We start from the raw sequence: 23,885 nt of genomic DNA on the forward strand, positions 1-23,885 counted from the left end.
AAGCTTTTTAAACCTTTATTGATGAAATAAAGGTTATGGTTTGTTTTAAAATGAATGCAGTCTTTGAAAAACGTCTCATATAGAGGTCAAAACCTCGCAACGAAATCAATTAATATGGAACGTTTTTAATCAATAAGAACGGGACATTTCATTACATATATAAAGAAATGAGTTGTAATCCCTTGAATCCAATAATTTGCTTGAAATCCAACGGACCAATCATAGCGTGACATGTGGCGCGACAATCACATGTGATGGAAAAAAAAATTTCAAAAATTTTTTTTTTAAAATTTTTTTAAATGTTTAAATTTTTTTTTTTTATTTAGCATTTCAAATACAATCACATGTGATTGTAAAACACAATCACATGTGAGTCTGCATGTTAAATCCAATCACATGTGATTGAAAAAAAAATTCAAATTTTTTTTCAAAAAAAAAATTCAACCGGAAACAGACTTTAATTCGGTGATTTGATTAAGTTTGTTAGCGTTTCGTGATCATACCTTCAAAATTTCAAATTTTAATTCGGTGATTTGATCAAGTTTTGATTAAAAACTTGGTGTTTAAAGGTTTTAGTACACAATTACTGAAATTCGTCATTTTACTAAAAAAAAAAAAATTCAATCACATGTGATTGGATTTGACATGCAGAATCACATGTGATTGGGTTTCACAATCACATGTGATTGGGTTTTACAATCACATGTGATTGGCATGCAGAATCACATGTGATTTACTGCATTCAAATTCAATCACATGTGATTGAAAAAAATTTCAAAAAAAAAAAAAATTCGAAAATAAATTTCGGAAATTTTTTTTTTTAATTTGTTTTTTTTAATTTTTAAATCTCAACTTAAAAAATGGTTTTATTTGAATATTCCTCATAAACAAATAAATAACTACTCTCAAATTACACACAGAAAGACCAATAAAGCAGCTTAGTTATCCTCAAATCGTAGATGTTTCAACAAAAAATCAAATCAACAAATTAAATACATAAGAACCGTCATTCAAAAAAACACAAAATTAATCTTGATAAATCAAGCTATTCACAGTGTTTATGCATGAACTTGAATATACAGTAGCACTTCAATAAATCAAACTTACATGACTGAATTTTAAACCCGATCATTCTTTAAGGTGATTGCAATCGCAAGAAATACAAACTAAGAATTAAGATTGTCGGTGGCGGGGGAGTGGAAGCCATGGTGTCGGCGTCGACGTCGCTGCTCGAAATCATGGTGGTGATTACTGATGGAGTGATCGCGATGGTGGTGATTAATTTGGGTGAGCAGGGGAGCAATGAATCTGGAGAGCGAATTGAATATTTTTTTTTTTTTTTTTTTTGGATCAATCATGTAAAGGAGATGTTAGACTATGTGCAGTGGCGATTCTAGGATCAAAACCCAATGGGGTCCCAAATTTTATTTGATAACTTTCTTGCACAAAATATTGAATTTGGCGGGTCAAATCGGGTCGGGTCGGGTCGCGTTCAAAACACAAACATATCGCAAAATATAAGGTTATTCGTATATTTTACTATTGTCATTATAACAACCATTGTAAAATTGGATAATCCATTTCATGGCGTCTCACACTTAACCTACTTATTAGTCGGAGGTCCATTCGGAAGCAGTCTCTCTATCCATAGAACATTGAGAGAGAAACATAATCAAGAAAGTTACTTCTCCCCGATGGAAAAAAATCCTGCTTCTGCCACTGCCCATACTCCACTTATGTGGGATTGCTATTGACTACAGTAATTTACAAGAAACATAATCAAGAAAGTTACTTGCTACAATGTTATTGTAATTGTTTAATGGATGGTATGGTTGATCAATGTTACTCTCTCCGTCCCTAATTTTGCAGTTAAATATTTTATTTTGGGATGTTCCAAATTAATTGTTCACTTCCATTAATAGAAAATAATAAGAAGATTAAGTTCTATTATTACTTTAATGTATGTAGATAGAAATAGAAAAAGAAAATGTAAGGGTAAAATTAAAAAGTAAATAAAAAGTATAACTTTTATGACATTTTCTTAAATTATATGTGTTTAATATATTCAATACTTATTCTATAAAATTATAAGTATCAAATTATTAGTCTAAACTATCAAATTATAATCTCTAAAAATTTATGGGGTCCCATTATTATATTTAGTGGTGTCCTGTACCCAAAAAAATAAAATTTTGCAATAAATTTTGAAAAACTAGTGGTGTCACCGAACCCCGTTGTTTCCTTGCTAAACTCGCCAATGGCTATGTGGATGGCAATTGAGATGTGATTGGATTGAACCCTAATTTCAGTTTAATTCCCGTATGTTTTGGATTAGCAGGGGTAATCTAGAGAGATTAACTCCTAATGGTGACTATATCGCGTGATTAGTGATAGATTATGAAATGAGTGGCTGTGATTTGAAGATTAAATTTGAATGGATGGCTCAGATTGTTTTGCTATTGTAATTGTCACTCATTAAACATTTTCTTTTAAGTGTCATAGAGATAGAGATAGATGTAAGGATATTAGGACCCAAAACAACGCAAGTGATTCAACAAGATCACTCACCGATAGTAATTCTACAAGGTTACTAACCCACTTAATGAACGAAAGATTATAAATGCAAGAAATGTAAATCGACACAAGAGATAACGTGGTTATATGCAATCGTTGTGATTGCTTTAGTCCACGGACCAACTACAGAATGTATTTACTGAATATTTGTGGTGTGTTTACAATGAGTTACAAGAGGGTCTATTTATAGAATGGTTTAAGGAGTAAGCTAAAAATAATTCCTTGAAGCTTCATGTGAGTTTTCTGACAGCTTCATGTGAGTTTCCTGACAGCTTCGTGGAAGCTACATGTGAATTTTCTCACAACTTCGTGGAAGCTACATGTGAGTTTCATAACAACTTCGTGGGAGCTTCGTGTGAGTTTTCTGGAATCTTCCCTCTAATTGTTTAAAGTTCTCCATATCTCCAACAATCTCCCACTTGGAGACTTTGAACAAACCCAACCTTCGTCAACCCAAAATATCAACGATCTAACCAAGAACGTTAAACCACCATTATACCGCCAAACTCCATTTGGGACACGCACACTCAACACATACTTCGGATGAGCAGACTTTTGATACAAGGTCTTCAACACTACTTGTTAGAATTGAAACATGAACTCTCTAATTCTCTAATTGGGGTCTTCTCTCATCAATTCATTAGAAGACCAATTGAGGTAATGCAAAACCTCAATTTCTATGTCGTAACAACCTTAGTAAACATACAGCAGGATTCTTCGTACCAAGGATTTTCTCCAATTATAAAGTACCATCATTTATATGTTGTCGAATAAAATGATACCTTATCTTGATGTGTTTCGTACGACTATGAAACACCGGATTCTTCCCAAGATGAACCGCACTTTGATTATCACAATTCAAGACGCAATAGTCTTGCCTTTTACCCAACTCACTTAAGAAGTTTTTCAACCAAACAAGCTCTTTAGAAGCTTCTGCAATAGCCATATATTCGGCTTCGGTGGTTGATAAAGCAGCACTCTTTTGTAGTCGAGACATCCAACTAACCGCCGTCTTCCCTATTGTGAAAACATAACCCGTAGTGCTTTTCCCCGAATCATCACATCCACCCAAATTAGCATCCGCATAACCCCTAAGTATGAGATTGTTTTTGGAGAACACAATCCCATATTAGATTTCAAATAACGAAGCTACCATTTTACCGCTTCCCAATGCTCTTTCCCCGGATTAGACATATAACGACTTACAACTCCCACTGCTTGAGCAATATCGGGTCTTGTACAAATCTTGGAATACATAATACTACCCACGGCAAATGCATATGGAACTTTTTCCATATCTGTTTTGTCTTTTACCGTCTTTGGTGATTGACTTTTCGATAACTTAATCGTGCTACCCAAATATTAAACCTCTCTACTACTTTCTCAATATATTTGGATTAAGACAAGTATAGAGTACCTTTCACACGATCACGTACAATACTCATGCCAAGTATTTTCCTAGCACCACCAAGATCTTTCATCTCAAATTCACGGGAAAGTAATCCCTTCAACTTGTTAATTTCGGACATATTGGAACCTGCAAGTAACATGTCATCAACATACAAACAATAAGATTATATAAGAAGACTTGAGTTTCTTCAAGTAGAAACAATGATCCGCTTCACATCTTAAGAAACCAATCTTCTTCATAAAATCATCAAACTTCAAGTACCATTACCGAGGTGCTTGCTTCAATCCATACAAACTTTTCTTTAGCTTACAAACCCACTTCTCTTTACCCTTTACCTCAAAACTCTCGGGTTGCCTCATGTAGATCTCTTCAACAAGATCACCATGCAAGAATGCAGTCATCACATCTAGTTGCTCTAGATGTAAGTCTTCGGATGCAACCATAGAAAGTACCAAACGGATAGTAGTCATTTTAACTACTGGTGAAAATATCTCTTTGTAGTCAACCCCTTCCTTTTGTTGAAAGCCGTTGACTACCAAACGAGCCTTGTACCTTTTCTTGCCATCCAACTCATTCTTGATTTGATACACCCATTTACTTTGCAACGCCCTTTTATCATGAGGTAACTTCACTAGTGACCAATTTTTATTCTTCTCAAGTGACCCCATCTCTTCTTTCATGGCAAGCTCCCATTGTATGGATTCTTTTGTCTTTCTTGCCTCAAAGTAACTTTCGGGTTCACCATTCTCGGTATAGAGCAAGTAGTTTGCTGATGGAGAATACCTAGGATTAGGTTTGGGCACTCTAGTTGAGCGTCTTAGTGTAGGAGTAACCGAAATGGTTGGACCGGTTTCATTTGTGTCCTCCCCATCACTAGAACTCGCACTATGTTCGAAATCATCACCGCTTTCCGAACCATCCCCATCATTAGCATTTTCCGACGCCTCGCCGATAGTTGGTAAATCATTATTTCCCGTACTCCTACTAGAACCTGTAAAATCATCAATAGAAACATCGTCAAAAGTAACATGACCCGATTTAGGACTCCTCGTTTCCGGTTTGCCATAGACCGAATCTTCATCAAAAATAACATCGCGAGAACGAATTACTTTTCTAGCCTTGTTATCCCAACAACGATGACCCATTTCATCCGACCCGTAGCCTATGAAAATACACTTCTTTGACTTAGCTTCAAGCTTGTCTCTATCCGCATCTTTGGTCTTCACATATTTATTACACCCAAAGATCCTAAGATGACCATAACTCACCTTCTTACCATGCCATTCTTCTTCGGAAATTCGGAAACCCAACGGTGTTAGGGTCCCCTATTTATCAAATAAGCCGCCGTGTTAACCGCATCCGCCCAAAACATTTTAGGCAAACCGGCATGTAGTCTCATACTCTTTGCCCTTTCATTTAACGTACGATTCATACGTTCGGCGACCCCATTGTGTTGCAGTGTCTCCGGTACCGTTTTTAACATTCTAATACCGAGATTTGCACAATGGTCTTTAAACTCAAGACTACCATATTCCCCTCCATCATCCGACTTCAAGCACTTGTCCTTCAAGTTAGTCTCATTTTCTACCATAGCTTTCCACTTCAGAAATGTATTAAATACATCAGATTTAGCTTTAAGAAAATAAACCCATACCTTTCGAGTGGAGTCGTCAAAGAAGGTGACATAATAGCGAGAACCTCCATGTGATTCTACATTCGTTGGACCAAATACATTCGTATGAACAAGCTCCAATTTCTCCAACTTAGGAGCATTCCCCGATTTCCCAAAAGTCACCTTCTTTTGCTTCCCATATACACATGGTTCGCAAAACCCAAGTTCTAACTTTTTCAAATCTGGAATTCTCCCACTCGAAACAAGCATCTTCATACCCTTCTCACTCATATGCCCGAGTCTTCGGTGCCATAGAGTTGATTCAGACTCAACATGAACCGTAGCAACCACCGTGTCTTCATCAAACACTTCAACCATATAAAGAGTTCCCCTTTTAAGTCCACGGGCCACAATACAACTACCCTTAACCACCTTCCATTGGAGGTTTTCAAAAGTAACCGTGTTACCTTCATCATCTAATTGACCAACCAAAATAAGTTTCCTTTTTAATTTAGAAATGTACCTTACATTTTTCAAGGTCCAATTAGAGCCAAGAGTAGTCTTCAATACAACATCTCCAATGCCCTCTATATTGAGTTGTTTGTCGTTCGCCAATCTCACCTTGCCTTGATATGAACGAAAATTCTTCATCATGTTTTTGACATGAGTAGCATGAAACGAAGCTCCCGAATCCAAAATCCAAGACTCCATAGAATTTTCAACACTACATAAAAGTGCATCATCACTTTCTTCCTCGGTCAAGTTCACACCTTTCGCCAGACCATTTTTACAATTCCTTTGAAAGTGTCCTTGTTGATTGCAACCCCAACAAACAGCTTCACTTCTATCTTTCGATGGATACCTCTTCTTAGACTTCTTTCTACCCGTCTTCTCACCGCGATCAAATTTTCTACCACGGTTGTCGGTACTTAACAAAGAACCGGATGTCGATTCCCCAGAGTTTCTCCTACGAGTATTTTCACCAAGAATCAAATCCCTTATTGCTTCAAACGCTAGCTTAGTAGTTCCCATAGAGCTACTAACCGCGGTAACCGTACCCGACCAACTTTTCGATAATTATGAAAGCAAGATTAGTGCTTTTAGTTCATCATCAAACTTAATCTCTACCGATTCAAGCCTTGAAACGATATTATTAAATTCATTGATATGATCCGTTGCACTCGTACCTTCCTTCATCTTTGTATTGAACAATTGACGCATGAGAAATACCTTATTAGAAGCGGTAGGTTTCACATACATGTTAGAGAGTGCTTTCAAGCAAGCAAACGTCGTCTTCTCATTCACAACGTTGTATGCAACGTTCTTAGCAAGTGAAAGACGAATAGCGCCCAAAGCTTGACGATCCAAAAGCGTCCAATCGGCATCGTTCATGCTTTCAGGCTTGGTCTCTAACAAGGGTTGGTGTAGCTTCTTTTGATACAAGTAATCTTCAATTTGCATCTTCCAAAAGCCAAAGTCTCTCCCATCGAATCGGTCGATTCTAAACTTCCCGTCTTCCGCCATCATTCCCTTAACGAAACCTTGTGCTCTGATACCAGTTGTAAGGATATGAGGACCCAAAACAACGCAAGTGATTCAACAAGATCACTCACCGATAGTAATTCTACAAGATTACTAACCCACTTAATGAACGAAAGATTATAAATGCAAGAAATGTAAATCGACACAAGAGATAACGTAGTTATATGCAATCGTTGTGATTGCTTTAGTCCACGGACCAACTAGAGAATGTATTTACTGAATATTTGTGGTGTGTTTACAATGAGTTACAAGAGGGTCTATTTATAGAATGGTTTAAGGAGTAAGCTAAAAACAATTCCTTGAAGCTTCATGTGAGTTTTCTGACAGCTTCATGGAGGCTACATGTGAGTTTCCTGACAGCTTCGTGGAAGTTACATGTGAATTTCCTCACAACTTCATGAAAGCTACATGTGAGTTTCCTAACAACTTCGTGGGAGCTTCGTGTGAGTTTCCTGGAATCTTCCCTCTAATTGTTTAAAGTTCTCCATATCTCCAACAATAGAGATAGTTAAACTAATACGGAGTAGTATTGTTAAATCGTGTTAAATGCGGATGAAAATTACACAAAAAGTAAATATGTAATATAATTAAAATAAAAAAAAAATAATATAAAGAAAAATAATATCATGAAATAAACAAATCGAGCTCAAGTTTGCATAATATCAAACGAACCAAGCTACCTCTGTTTAGTTTGGTGATTTCGGATTCATGTAACACGAAGCATGAGCTACCTCTGTACCAAATATACACTGTCTGTCAGTTTTGTATGTGGTCAACTGGATGGGTGTTGTAACACATCTAAATGGTGGATCCCAATATTGCTTCAAGTAAAGCTCGTATTCTACACATTTACTTATTAGTTTAATAACGGGTTAAATGGATAATGTCAAAATAAGCTCAAGAGGAAACATGTTAAAAGTTGCTAAAGGTTCTTATGTACATTAAACCTTTTGTAAAAATAGTATAGAGTAAATACATCTATAGGGCAGGCGTCACAACTTTGGGAATAAGAGAATACCTGGTGGTTTAAAGGTACATAAAGTTGCTAAAGGTTCTTAATGTACATTTTGTCTTTAGTGGCACATTTTTTTAGTATGTTGGCTATAAATACATACCTTCCCCCACTTCATTACTAACATTTAATCCCTAATCCAACTTGCATCTTCATATTGTTCTTCCATTATTGTTACTGCAATCATATTGTATTCATCAAAATCTTCTTCATATACATCAAACACGTCACTGCTCATTACATGAATTAGCAATCTACACAAATTAAATCGAATTAAGTCCTAACAATTGGTATCAGAAAGGAATAGGAACATCCTAAACGATCTACATCATTCAATTCGTGTTGTGATTCAAGGTTTGATCAGGAATTCATAAACACTTGACTTTTTGCATCGCTTGAGAGAGTTGACGGTTAATTGAACAAATGAAGAGAATAATTAGGCTTAGAATGAATCATAGAAACTATATGGAGGCTTTGATCGATTGATTTCATCTTCTGATTTACTTGATCATTAGTTTGACTTTTCAAGAAAAAGTCAAAGATCGAGTGATTTTGAGATTTACATGTTGTTAGTAGATGAATTAGGATTCTTTCGACCAGGTTATTGTTATAGAATCGTTATTTAATTTGTTGTGGTGGAATTAAGAGTTATGGAATGAAAGAATGCATTTCAAACAGTCTGTAATGGTTTGATATTCAAATGGTCGAAACGGGTCAAGTGTCTAAATGGTAAAAGTGGCAGAACTTATTTTTTGATGGGTGCGCGCCGCGCACCAAAAAATTGGGATTTTTCTTTCTAGTTGGGTGTGCGACCTGCACACTTAGTGCACTCCACGTACAATGTTGGTGCGCACCGCGCACAAGGTGGTGCGCGCTGCGCACATGTCTAATAAATAATGGTTGGTTTTTTGATTAAAAAATTTGAGTTGCATTTTTAGCTTTGAGGTTAGATTGTGATTTAGGCTTGAATTATAATCAAAAACTGTTTTTCCTGTTCATCAAAAATTTTAAGTGATATAGTCTATTTTAGTGATTGAAATAGGTGTTGATAGGTTCGGGAATCAACATAGAATGATTTAATCGATTCAATTAAATCTGGTTTTGAGTGTATTCCATGTCTGGAAAAAATGTTCATCAACCTTCATCACTGTTCTTGAGATATTTTTAAACACTGATTTGGAAGTTATCAATTTGATCTGAAACTAGAAGAAAATAGTAGCAAATATCTGTTTTCTCCAGTTAAGGTGCATCATGTATCAATTGCAAAGAATTCTCTACACAAACACAGATAAAAAAACACCAAGTCCAAAACTTGGCATTTGCAAAAAAAATTTCTGACCCGTTACTAAATGAAGGGGTGAAATCGTCACATAATTCTATACTAGTTAAAAACCCGCGATTTCGCGGGGTTTTTGAAGAGTGAAATCATTTATTAATATCATATTATATTATATTTGTTATTTTACTTTGAATTTGGTTATTCAAAAAATCTAACAATAGAAGATGGTCAATATGAAGTTGATATTTTCGTAAGAATACTATTTGTAACATATTTAGATTGACATTTTTTTTTTAAATATACAGAAGAATAAGATTATACAAACATAAGATCATACAATTTAGTTGTTTAGTTGCAACTCGTGTTTAATGATAAGATCTGTAGCATATAAAAATTACCATCATTCATCGATTGGCATATCATAAAGTTCGATTACATGACAAACTATTCAATGGTTACTAAGCTACCATTAATTTCATCTTAAAGTGTTTAATAATTACATGTCTAAGCATCAAAATAGAAAGATATTAAATGCATAGATACATCATTCAACATATTCATTAACATTTCTGCACAAACTAACGGTAAACCTGCAGAATCAAAAGACTTTGATACCGAAACAAACTGTTACATCGGGTGAGTTCCATCTAAGACCATGATGAACCTGCGTTCGTCATGCAGAAACGCAATCAAACACTTGACGTTCGGAACATACTCATTTACAGTTAAGAACTTTAGCCACCCTTTAAAAACATATTTTTTCTTTGATCTTTTTCCTTGCTTCAAACCCCCCATATATGAGTTTTGTTGTTCAGATCGAGACACTCATAGTCACAATTACTTTGTACACTCATAGTCACAATTACTTTGTAGTTCAGGTAGTTTTTGAAGCTCTTCCGACAACCGCTAAATCACATTCATATTTTAGTCGTTAAACAGTCCATAAACATTTTTAAATAACATGTTAAAAAATATATTCTCAAATGTACTTATGAATCAAAACTTATTGCTACATTAGCAACTCAACTAAGAATCAAAACTTACCGCTAAACAGAGCACACAATATCAACCCGATCAAAACTTATAAATGAATCTTGATTGTTTTTCATTGTAGGATGCCTTCTAGCTCGGGTGTGAGACAAAGAGTAGAAGCCAGAGCCATTCTAGGATGCTTTTCATCTTCAATTTGCCTTTGTTTAGATACTTAAATGTAAAATATATATCTAAATAATAAATAATGTGGAAAACTTTTCAAATGGAAAAGCTAATCAAACATACATGTAAGTCTCATTGACGCGATCTCCTGAAAATTGAAATGTAGCCAATTGAGCCAGACTCAGTTGATGCTTATTAAGAAAAGCTACCAGTCACCTAACCTGACCATCTTGCTACCTATAGCTATTAGCGAGATTCGAATGGTTTTTCCTATACATATGTTAACATCATTAAATTATGATTGATTGTACATGCTACTGATTTAAAGAGTGTGTTCTGCTTACACATCGAGTAACCACATCGCTCCCTGCATTGCTGTTTTCTATATGGTGATCAGCACGAAGTTGAGAAATTAACTCATCACTGAGTTACTAATCCAGCATTGAAAATTGTAGTTGTTAGGACTTCAATCGACGCCCGTGGGAAAGTTATCCAACACCGAACAAGCGACTCTGAAATCTCTCTACAAACACTAATCTTTATGCTGCAATTTGAAAAAGATATTTAAAAAAAAGTATAATACAGCGTAAGCATCGTTCGTTCACAATAAATGATATACAAATAACAAAATATTACCTTTGTATCTAGACTTCTCATACTGTAGAGATCTAAAAACATGGTTCACATTGATAACCCAAAATGGGTTACGTTTTTATCTAATATGGGTTGATTGGAGAAGTTTTAATATTAAATTAGTTTAATGGGTCAATTGGAACATAAGGGTAAAAACCATGAATCAAATGGGTCAAAAGATAACCCGCAATGTACTTTTACATTTAACTTCATCAACATATCTTGCTCCCTAAACACTAAACCATAAACCTAAACCCTATATCTAAACCTTAAACATACTAAACTCTAAACCCTAAACGCTAATCAATAAACCCTAAATCCTAAAACCTAATTCCTATAACCCAAACCCTAAATCATAAAATCTAAACCCTAAACCCCAAACCCCAAAACCTGTAAACCATAAACCCTAAACACTAAATCATAAACACTATACACTAAACTCTAAACCCTATATCTAAACTCTAAACTCTAAAACCTAAACCATCCCTAAATCCTAAACCACCAACACCATACCCTATACACTAAACCCCAAACCTTAAACTCTAAACCCTATACCCTATACCCTATACCCTATACCCTATACCTTAAATTCTAAAATCTAAACCCTAAACCCTCTAAACCATAAACCCTAAACCTAAACCCTATACACTAAACCCTAAACCTTATATCTATACTCCAAACCATAAAATGTAAAAATAAAACCCGAAACCCGAAACCCGAAACCCTATATCATAAACCTTAAATCATAAATTCTAAAATCTAAACCATAACCCTTAAAGTGTAAACCCTAAAGACTAAACCCTAAACCCTATACCCAATGTCTAAACTCTAAACCCAAAATCAACCCTAAATCATCAACCCTTAAACTTACACACTAAACCTAAACCCTACACCATAAACCTTAAACCCCAATCTCTTTTAGAAAAAGGTGGCTTAACTAACGAAAGAGAATTGAATCATATACATTCTTACCTAAACTTTAAACCTTAAACCCTAAACCTTAAACCATATAGCCTAAACCCTATACACTAAACCATAAACTCTAAACCATAAACACTATATTTATACTCTAAAACTAAAATTGTATAAACAAAACCCTAAACCCTATATCCTAAACCTTAAACCATAAATTCTAAAATCTAAACCTTAAACCTTAAAGTCTAAACCATAAACACTAAACCCTAAACCCTATATCTAAACCCTAAACCCTAAATCAACCATAAACCCTTAACCACCAACACTAAACCGTAAACCCTAAACCCAAAACCTTGAACACTATACCCTAAACCATAAATTCTAAAATCTAAACCCTAAACCACAAATTTAAAAATATAAACCCTAAATCCTAAACCCTAAACTCTAAAACATATACCCTATAAACTAAACCCTATATGTAAACCCTAAACACTAAACCCTAAACCATAAACCATAAAAACTTAGACCCTTAACCCTATACCATAAATTCTAAAAACTAAACCCTAAACCCTTAACCCTGCACTATAAACACTAAATCGTAAATCCTATACACTAAATCCTAAACCCTAAACACGCAATTAGTATTCTTTCTCATTTTTATAATATTACAACTGTTTTCTAGGATAAAAATGTGCTGCAAAGAATAGATTATATAGGTATTTTTGCATATGTCTACTTCTATAGCAAACTTGTTTGTAAAACACAATAATCTCTCATTATTATAATCATATTATTGAGCATAACATAGATATATGAGGCCTAATAGTGAAGAGATGGTAAAAGTGATTATTATAATTAACATCAGTAATTCAACTACGAATTAAAACTCACCGTTAAACATAGCACACAATACCAACCCGATCAAAACTTATAGATGAATCTTGATTATTTTTCAGAACATGTTTCATTGTAGGATGCCTTCTAGCTGGGGTATGAGACAAAGAGTAGCAGCCCGAGTCATTCTATGATGTTTTTCATCTTCAATTCACCTCTGTTTAGATACTCTACACATGTAAAATATATATCTAAATAATAAATAATGTGGAAAACTTTTCAAATGGAAAAGTTAATCAAACATACATGTAAGTCTCATTGACATGGTCTCCTGAAAGGTGAAATGTAGCCAATTGATCCAAATTCAGTTGATGCTTATTAAGAAAAGCTACCAGTCACCTAACCTGCCCATCTTGCTACCCATAGCTATTAGCGAGATTCGACTGATTTTTCCTATACAATATGTCAACATCATTAAATTATGATTGATTGTACATGTTACTGATTTAAAGAGTGTGTTCTGCTTACACATCGAGTAACCACATCGATCTCTGCATTGCTGTTTTCTATATGGTGATCAGCACGAAGTTGAGAAATTAACTCATCACTGAGTTTCTAATCCAGCATTGAAACTTGTAGTTGTTAGGAGTTCAATCGACGCCCGTGAGAAAGTTATCCAACCACCGAACAAGCGACTCTGAAATCTCTCCACAACACTAATCTTTATGCTGCAATTTGAGAAAGATTTTATAAAAAATAAGTATAATACAGCGTAAGTATCGTTCGTTCACTATAAATGAAACACAAATAACATATAATTACCTTTGTATCTAGACTTCCTATACTGTAGAGAAAATCTAAAACATGGTTCACATTAATAACCCAAATTATCTTTTTATCTAATATGGGTTGATTGGAGAAGTTTTAATCTTAAATTAGTTTAATGGGTCAATTGAAACATAAGGATAAAAAACAGGAATTAAATGGGTCAAAAGATAACTCAAATTGTACTTTAACTTTCAGCTTCATCAACATATTTCGCTCCCTAAACATTAAACCCTAAAGCTAAATCCTAAATCTAAACCTTAAACTTACTAAACCCTAAACGCTAATCAATAAACCCTAAACCCTAAAACCTAATCCCTATAACCTAAACCCTAAATCATAAATTCTAAAATCTAAACCCTAACGTGTAAACCATAAACCCTAAACACTAAATCATAAACACTATATACTAAACTCTAAACCGTAAACCCTAAACCTATATCTAAACCCTAAACTCTAAAACCTAAACCAACCCTAAACTCTAAACCCTAAACCTTAAATTCTAAAATCTAAACCCTAAACTCTAAACCCTAAACACTAAACCATATACCCTAAACCCTATACACTAAACCATAAACCCTAAACCTAAACCCTAAATCTGTCACATTTTTCTGAAGCCTCAATGTGATTATAATGAAATGAGGTTCACCATATATTTGAGGACGGACCTTCTTAACGTGTAGCTTTTCACCTGGTACTTGACTGTCCTTGTGCTTCTGCACATGGTACATCGTAACACATTCCATCCACTGCAAGTTTGACAATTTATGTGGTTTGAAGCACGATCAAAGTATCTTAAGAACACGTATGGAAAATTAGTTGAGTATGTAGAGTTTACCAATCACTTAAACCTATTTTGGTTTGTAGAACAAATGAGTCTTTATGTAGACCCGTGAATTCACGAGTTTGTTTAAATTAATTATATAATAAATTTGAAAAATGACATAATTACATTCAATTTATGAAATAAGATAGTACAAATAAGATAGTACGCGTTCGATTTCAAATTAAATACTATGTTTCAATACTGAGATACATAAACTTCAAATTAAATGCTATGTTTCAATACTGAGATACATAAACTTAACACTTTACACTTGCAATAATACAAATTTATCTCATCCAATAGGTACCAAATGACCGTATACAAAATCACAATTTACAGTAGCATGATGTCCCTATGGAATGTTTATAAAAATAAGAACATGTGATACATCTAAAAATTATTAATAAAGCATTTAATCATTATACAAATATAATTGTCTGAATGCTAAAATGAATCTAAATAGAAAACTTGAAGGCATAAAGTTTTGTAATCAGTAGGCTCTTACAAAACATAAATTTATATGCAAATCAAAGTTCTTATTTCTAAATAAACTAAAAATTAAATCGTTCTAAGTTCTTCGTCCAAAACATATATAACTAAGTAAATCGGTTTAATTCCTTACCTATTTTGTAGTAACTTACACTAAGTTACAATAGGTACATAACATATCGTTTTTTCTAACATCTTGACAAATAATACCTTCATAGTAACTTCTTAAAAATGAAGTAGGTAGACCATTTCCAATGAAGTCACCATCAATCCATGATTCATTCACGCACATTCCCATTGAAATCTCTACATAATGAATAACACAAAAGTTTACTAACTTAACTAACAGCTGCAGTTGAAAAAACTCTTAATGAATAAAGCAATTATTTAATGATAGGAGAATAGAGAATGCAAATTGCAAACCTTCATTAAAAAGACGATTTCTTTAGATATAAATGAATGTGGCATTCCTGTTGAAACTGCACAAAACTCTAAAAATAGTGTCATAAATGAAAGCGTCTGAATGTGGCATTTTATCGAACACAATGAAAGCATAACACAAATCGGCATTTTTTAGACAACACCATAACTTGATGATTCCACCCATGGCCTTACACATCTACTTGTAGTTTCTTGCCATTGTCACCACACATCAAATCCACACAAACTTTTCCAAAAACAGATAGTCATAAATTTGCAATGAACATGATGATAAACCAAGTGAAAGCAAGTGTAAGATAAACTATACCATCAAGTGAAAGTAAGTGTAAGATAAACCATACCATGTAATTCTATTTCTCTCGGACTATTCATGAACTTGGCGCAATCACGATTTAGGTGTAGCTAGAGAACCTGCATCAGATCCAATTAAAAAATATATGAAATTTGAAACTAACTCTGTGAAGAAACTCAAACATACTGCAAGTGGAGTCAACCTAAGCAAACGTAATGCTTACTACTCAAAACACAAAAATATATAATGTTTATAGATTAGGTATTCTCATTAAAACATTATATTATATTGCTATCTAAAATTAGGTGAGAATGTAAATAGTGATATCTTCCATTTCTTCATTGTAATCAACAATCAACAAAATAATAGATAACCTTCACCAATGTTGAAAGTGAAGAGTTCCCCATTATCCTTAGTTAACATAAACTAAATGAATACAAAATAATGGTATTAACTTAAACAAAAATATAACCCATCAAGAATGAAAAATACCCATTTCAGTGAAATAGAAAAAGATTCAGAATTTATAATACATTCTTGACCAAATTCAGGGATTTGAAACACAATTCAAGGGGTTCATCACCAAATCAGGGGCTTGAAACACAATGAGCAACTACACCTCGAAACTCAATAAACATGGACATTTCTAAATTGTTTTTGGATTGTAAAAACAGTTTATGGGTCAAGATTGAATATTTAAACTAAATCTATTCTAAACTGTATTCAAAAAGTATATATAAAAAAGAATATTTTGACCCATTTGAGCTTTTAGAATCATAAGGATTAATCCACTCTGAAAAATTCATATGACTAAGAAAGCCATGACATCTATAACTATCTTTCGGATTTATATTTTTGCATTTCGTATCAATACGAATGGTAAGGTATGTAGTATTGAATTGCTCAAAATAATATATTCATAATTTTGAGTTGATAACAGAACTGAGAAACTTACAATATAAATGTCTAAAATCAACTTCAACTCTATATTCTATCACATCATAAGAATTTGATTGTTGTAGATGGCATCTGCAAACTAAAACAGACCACCTATTGCAATGCATAACTTGAAGCAAGGATGTCTGGTGGTATCTGCAAGATAATAATTCGAAACAAAAATTTGATTGGAGACCAACCGGCCAGTGCGTAGTAACATAAAAAGCGGCCCACGATAAGAAACTTACTTATTAGTACAACCAGTGGAATACTTGTGATATGACACAATTATCTATTTTTAAATCCAAATACGAATCAAATACTAACATGAAGCACTCATTACAAGTAAAAAGGCCAAAAAAATAAGGCAGAAATACCTCCACCCTTCTACCTGTTCACATCCTCAGCAAAAAAGAACATACAGAACATTAGTAAAAGTGATATCGGACAAGGAGCGAAACTACTCCTATAATTTTCATATATTAGGCGAATAAAGCATATGCTTCATTAATTAGTTTGATCAGGTTATGCTATCAAGATCCACAACCACCAAATAAACATAGACTAATTACTTAAAAATAGGTTTAAGTGACATATAGGGGAGTTTTGAACAACTTAATCATAAGAACGGAAGAAGAAAAAGAGTACCACAAAGCTAATGACTCACCCAACATTGAATTCAATTTTTGTGTAAATCACATATCCACATTTTATATCATTATCAACTTGATCTATCTAAACAATAATCTAACCATATATCAACCATCCGACCATATGAACAATTGTAACAGAATAAGAAAGGTTGAAATGGTTATGTAAACAGTAAAAATAATGCAGTTGTTAATCATCGTGTAAGCAAAGCTTAAAATAAATCAAAATTTGAATGATGATTATTCTAATTTAGATGTGAAACAAATGCTTCATATACAGTAAAGAAATAACAGATAATGTACCTGGATGATAGTCTTTGAGCCTATAAAAGCTTCAATTTTCTTCCAATCACGGTCAAATCTGTAGATCAAAGTATCAAAGCTTCAATTGATCATGTCTTTGTTGATGCAATTAGACCCAAATCTTCAATTGTTGATCAAATTCGAGTTGAGAATTGAGATTTAGGGAGAAGAAGGATTCTCGTTAAGTAGAATTGTTAAGCTGAAGAAACCCTAACAACAAATATTAATCGAGAAGAAAATGAAAGGGATAAGGGTTATCCCGTGTTTTTTTTAATTATTAGAGAGGGGTATTTTAGGGACGAGTGTATTTAAAATTGATTTAATATTATGTCAATCTAGAGGAAATTAAAAACTTTATTGATATAATTCAATCTAAAGGAAAATATTATGTCAATCTTTTTAATACCATTATGGAACATATTAGCTAAGTCTGTATTAGTCCAAATTATTTTAATGAGCGCTTCTGGGTATTAAAAATCCAATGATTATATTGAAATTATGCAAAAATATTATTCAATCAAAACAAAGGGAGGGCAATGTGATTATACCAAAAGAAAGACATAGTGATCCCTGAACATATAAATGAACCGTGTATATTTAAAAAAAAAAGCTAAAAATATGATTCAACGTTTAGTTTCCATCTACATCCGTCTACAACTTTGCATGGAAAAGGGAAATTGACTATCAATTAATTACTTTCCGTGACATTCCCCGTGAAACCTGAGACGGTAAATAATCCACAGGTAACTGATTGGACCTATATCGTTTAAGAGGTCGACGCTTGGCTCTATTTATTGAGGTAACACCAAGCGTCGATTAAGTGGTGTCTTGACTGCGGCTTAGAGCCTAAATTGATTTTTCTGGCAGGCTTTTAAACCCATGAAAATCTGATTCTACCATTTTCATGGCGTCTTAATTTTATTTTACTATTTTTTTATTTTATTTTACTATTTTCTATTTTTTATTTAAAAAATAATAAAAAAATAAAAAAAATAAAAAATTTCTACTTTTTGACCGGAGGTCCACTCGGAATCAATCTCCTTATCCGTCGAATAAAGAGAGGGATGACTTTCTCTACTTTTCGGGGTGGAGAAATGACTTGTTTTTATTCTCGGTTAGGGGAAGGATTGTCTACATCTCACCTCCCCCATACACCACTCAGGTGGTATTGGGTTTTGTTGTTGTTGTTGTTGTTATTGTATCTGGTCTATACTGAAACAACGAACGAATTGCTTCTAAGTAGTGATATATCTTCATATTGTATTCTTTAACCTGGACGATATATCAGTACTTGATACTTTGTATATACCACTGAATGCGTGTTACAGCTTATAGCAGCAAAAAAAAAAAAAAAAAAAAAAAAAAAAAAAAAAAAAAAAAATAAAACATATCTAACCTTTTAGAGAAAAAGTTGCTATGTTTTGCACATAAAAACCTAGCACTTGCTTGTTTGTGATAAGCAACCTGTAAGTTCAATTCAGCGTTGCATTTATGGTAGTAACCCGGCTTCCACTTGTTCTCTATCTACAGATGTTTTTATTACCAGATCAAAATCCGAAGATTCTTGACCTTGGCCAATAGAAATCATAAGCACAAATCGTAATCATCTCTGAAAGCATATTAGTAGTAATAAGTCCTTTCACTTTTAGATTCTTGTCCTTGGCACCATAAAGCAAATCATTACCTTGGGTTGCTCTGCTCCAATATGTGCAGTCACTAAAGAGAGAAGAAAATAAGATATAAAGTTTTGCCAAAAACACAGTATTTTGAAAGTGATTTTTTGATATTTGACCACTTTAGATATATTGCGATATTGGATGTTTACGCTGATACAACCATTCACATTACAATCGATGCAAAGAATACAAAGACATACAACAATTACCAGGTGACAGGGTGATGGTAATTGCAAGGTTTCATTAGAGTGATGTATCTTCTTGATAGTATTTGCAAGGCTTCATCAGACTGCGAACACCTGAAAAAACTAACAAAAATCAATAGTCAGCCTTTGAGATATAATCATTATTCCCAGAAAGCATATATATGTAGATATAATCAAAACTGAAGACTCAAAATTTATTAACTGAAAATTTTCATCACATTCATACCTTAGTATTTAATCTCATCCTCTTGAGATTGACACCCACCCAATATCAATTGTCATGTATAACTTAGAATAATAGCATATACATCCCTAAAATTGATGTCTTCATCGGCTGTCGGTTATTGATACGTCCCTAAATTGATGACCCACCACATAGAGAATCTCACCCTCTTCAGATTGATAACCCACCACATAACATTCAACCTAAACATTCAATTTAAATATCATATAAATTAAAATAGCCATACCTGTATTCATCCACTTATCCTCAAGCTTCTATATATGTTCACAATCGATTTCAGAATATTATATAACCCAAAATCAAGGGTTTATTCTACTCTGAGATTACTGAATGTGGATTTTGTTTGCGTACTGATAAACCCAAAATCAAGGGTTTAAGTCATCTGTAAGTTACTAATCTGTTAAACGGACCAAACCCTAGAATGACTTGATTTACTTGACGCGCGTTTGAGTGTTTAATCCGTATAATGAGAATGAGCTACGTGATAATGAGAATGAGCTGTGAGCAAAGGAACCCTAATTTGCCTTAACCTTCCGTGTTATGTGTTATAATGAGGGGTATTTTAGACTCTTATTTATGTCAAATTGATTTATTAGCTAATTTTTTAGTGGATGATCAAGGACCGTTAGATTAAGGGGTATTATAATGTAATTTTCTAATCTAATGGTAATAAAGGAGGTTTTGAAAACATTTATTAGCTAATCGAGACTCTCTTTTAAGGTATATAGTGATTGAGTTTCATGTCTATTCATCTACTAGATGGTCGGTGGGTGCTACAATTGGAAACTCGTTTGAGATACAGAGAGTGAAAAACAATCGTGTTTACAAAAGAGATATAAAGGCTAGCTAATAGAACACTTTCTAACTGCGCGCAAGTATTTTGAGGAGAGATATAAGCTAGTATAACTTAAATAAAACTAAAGAGACTCTATGTAAAGCATTATTAACACAATCGATCTGATATTAATAAAAATAACTACAGTAGTAGATAGAGAATGTTATAAAAATTATCACACACAAGGTATTGAAATCTTATAGCTACATGTTCTACTGAAACCATCAACCCTAAAATATTAGAAATTTAAAAGATAGATCCATACATGAATGTTGTCTCATTCTTAATACCTGAACAGCATCAACAATAACCCTTTCCACAGGATCAAGCTGGAGGATGTCCCTTGATTAACTGAGAATACAAAACGGAAAATCAAGAAGAAAAAAAATTGTTGCAATTTAATGATACATGTACCGGATACCATATCCGATAACCGGACTGGAGAGTAAAAATCAATCCCCAAACACTCCCCCTCTTTGACTCGAGCTCTAAACAGAAACCTCCGGTAACCAAAATATGTTTGATCGCAATTTAAGGACAAAAATAAAAAAACAGTATGAACAATATAAATATTCTATTAGATTAAATTAAAATCATGTCCATTTAGAACTTGAATTATTAGTGACATAACCAATCAATTTACATAATTTATATGTAATAAGAAAGCAGAATATATGGTCCATTTAGTTATAATAAAAAGAATCCACCTTATCGTTCCCCTTGTATATATGCCTTCCTCTTCCTCTTGTTATTCTTCTGTATGTTTGGTTGCTCACAGAGATATGGAGATACAAGTGACTTGACAAATATAGGAGAAGTAACATAATACCAACTCTTCCACAGAGATACATATCCTTTACCATATCCACATAAACGCCAAGTGTTATCTGGAAAGCGTTCAAGTGCGCATGCAGTAGTGGCAGCACCACACTTATTACCTTCGTAATCAGGTGGGAGCAGTTGCCAACAATTATAGTTTTTCATCACCCATATTGTTTGGTAGCAACGATTATACATACTATAGGAACGATATATGCATAAACGTTCTTCAAACATCCCTAGTCTGTTTCGATTATCACATACATATTTTGTGTCATCAGGTTTGGGGATTTCTTTGAATTTCTCCAGAGATAAATCAAAAGAAAGAATAATTCTCTTCTTCTTCTTGGTATCATCCACAAACCAATGCAGCGCCCCGTCGTATAAAATACCATGATGATAATTAAAGGGAGAAGAATAATGGTCGTCTCCAATGAATTTCCATTTATTTGATTTTAGAGATAACACTTTAAAGCACGTATGATGCTCGGATTGATTATAGCCTATAACAACCTTGTAATCGTCGGTAGAAGAATCGTAACCAAAACCCCAACATACTTTTTCCCTGTACTTCATACTAGTTCTTGGTAGTTTTCTAACCTCTCGAGTGGAAGGATTAGTTACTACAAACTCACCCCTAATAGGATAGATGCAAACAAGCCCATCACATGAACCAACATGACTAAAATCATCGAGGCGTAAAAAAACTCTAAAACATCCATGTTCACGTTTCTTATTGTAGCTACGTTCAAGATGAGCTTTAACAAAATAACTAGATGATATTAAATTATACCATGACTTACAAACACACTTGCATCGAAGAACATCTTCCACATCCAATCTTGAAAGTATCTCCTCAAGCACATCATTCATTGTAATTTAAAAAAATAAAATTGTGTTTAACAAGAAGAATATACTAGTGAAATGACCCGTTAAACCACGGGTTTATTTAAACGAAATAATTTAATGATAGGTATTAGGTGAATGTAAATGCTAAAGTTATTTAGTTTTATGACCCGTGGAACCACATAGTCCATCAAACACCTAAAATGCATATTTAAGAATCCACATCCAATCATAAGAGATAATATTGGTTGTTATTTTATTTTAAAAGTGTAACTCAAAATATAAATGTAGAATTTATTTTCTTCTGCCTAACTTTTATACCTTTTCGTACTCAATTCAAAATAATTAATTAAAATTATTTAAAATTATTTAATTTTAATAATTAAAAAATAATTACTAATAAGATTTAATAATAATAATTAATTAATAAGATTTAATTTTTATTCAAAATTATTTATATTAATGACATCACCCACCATGCTTAGATTTTTTTCTTTTTCTTTTTGATTTTTTCTTAACAAAAGAATTAGCCTATTAATGACATCATCATGAATGTAGCAGGTTTAGATAATAAATATTTATATTTATTTATTATTACTTATTCATTATATATAGATATAGATATATATAGATATAGATAAAATAGGAGTAATAATGAAGCTGCCGCGTTTTATGATTATTAGGGTTTATGACAGGGTTTTGGGGATTATTGTGATTTTTGAACTTACCTTCGATGGTTTTTATGAATCAATGATTTTATTGGGCTTTAAGATTTTAAAAATTAATCTTGGTGTTAACCCAATATATACTTACTTAATAGTAGTATATTATGATCATAAGTCCTTTTCTAATGTCAAGATAAGCTCAAGAGGAAACATATTAAAAGTTGCTTAAGGTGTATTTTATTTTAATGTATATTTTATTTTATTGTATATGTATATTAAACCTTTGTCGTTGACTCAAAAAAATTCTGTGCTAGTGTTTGCTGCATCGATCAACTTTATCTGGCAACAAAGAAATATCTAGTTGTTTAAAGGTAGATAGGACCGGTTTTTTGGGTCATTTACTTGACTATCCGTCTCAAGTTGATGACTTTGAAGTTCAAGAATTCACAACACGTGCTGATTTGGAACATCCTAAACAATCCAGGTCATTCAGTTCGTCCAGATCATAAACAGTTGACTTTACGTAAAAAAGTCAACTGGTTGAGGTCGTTGGAGAGATTTGACGGTTAATTGAACGAATTAAGAGAATCACTAGGCTTCGAATGAATCGTAGAAAATATATGGCTTGAATTTCATTAAATTTTGAGGTTAGATCGTGATTTAGGCTTGAATTTCATTCAAAGCTGTTTTTCATGTGCATCAAATTAAAAAGTTAAATATAGAATGATTTGATCATCTAACTTTGAGTTTAGATCATTCTCGTGATAGTAAAGTTCAAAACTGATCAAGATCCAACTCATATTACACCCGACCATGTTTTTTTTTACTCATAACTCAAGCCCATAATATAATAGTTAGATTATAT

General features: G+C 33.2%; 1 protein-coding gene and 2 long non-coding RNA genes across 6 annotated transcripts; all 3 read right to left on the reverse strand.

Annotated features, from left to right (window-relative positions):
* Positions 1 to 13,513: 13,513 nt before the first annotated feature.
* LOC139840217 (uncharacterized) lies at positions 13,514 to 17,977 on the reverse strand. 4 transcript variants are annotated; one of them, XR_011757281.1, is made up of 6 exons: positions 16,796 to 17,692; positions 15,890 to 15,959; positions 15,531 to 15,774; positions 15,318 to 15,413; positions 14,461 to 14,541; positions 13,514 to 13,695 (listed from the first exon to the last, which is right to left on the reverse strand). It is a non-coding gene; the product is annotated as an uncharacterized lncRNA (long non-coding RNA). The 4 variants fall into 4 exon arrangements; XR_011757282.1 differs by lacking the exons at positions 13,514 to 13,695; positions 14,461 to 14,541 and adding an exon at positions 17,730 to 17,977 and having other exon boundaries at positions 15,077 to 15,413; positions 16,796 to 17,167; XR_011757280.1 differs by lacking the exons at positions 13,514 to 13,695; positions 14,461 to 14,541 and adding an exon at positions 17,730 to 17,977 and having other exon boundaries at positions 15,077 to 15,413; positions 16,796 to 17,178.
* A 1,158-nt stretch (positions 17,978 to 19,135) lies between these two features.
* LOC139904598 (uncharacterized) lies at positions 19,136 to 20,134 on the reverse strand. The gene is made up of 4 exons (XR_011778903.1): positions 20,082 to 20,134; positions 19,838 to 19,966; positions 19,615 to 19,704; positions 19,136 to 19,445 (listed from the first exon to the last, which is right to left on the reverse strand). It is a non-coding gene; the product is annotated as an uncharacterized lncRNA (long non-coding RNA).
* Positions 20,135 to 21,398: 1,264 nt separating this feature from the next.
* Positions 21,399 to 22,382, reverse strand: LOC139841065 (F-box/kelch-repeat protein At3g06240-like). The gene has a single exon (XM_071831297.1). The coding sequence runs from the start codon at positions 22,380 to 22,382 to the stop codon at positions 21,399 to 21,401; it is 984 nt and encodes a 327-aa protein (XP_071687398.1).
* Between the last annotated feature and the right edge of the window lie 1,503 nt (positions 22,383 to 23,885).

This window comes from Rutidosis leptorrhynchoides, chromosome 4 (assembly GCF_046630445.1).
Source record: "Rutidosis leptorrhynchoides isolate AG116_Rl617_1_P2 chromosome 4, CSIRO_AGI_Rlap_v1, whole genome shotgun sequence".
Taxonomy (NCBI): Eukaryota; Viridiplantae; Streptophyta; class Magnoliopsida; order Asterales; family Asteraceae; genus Rutidosis; species Rutidosis leptorrhynchoides.

What these genes read in the sequence shown, in the direction of transcription:
- LOC139841065 (XM_071831297.1), bottom strand. Translation starts at nt 22,382, where the DNA reads ATGAATGATGTGCTTGAGGAGATACTTTCAAGATTGGATGTGGAAGAT.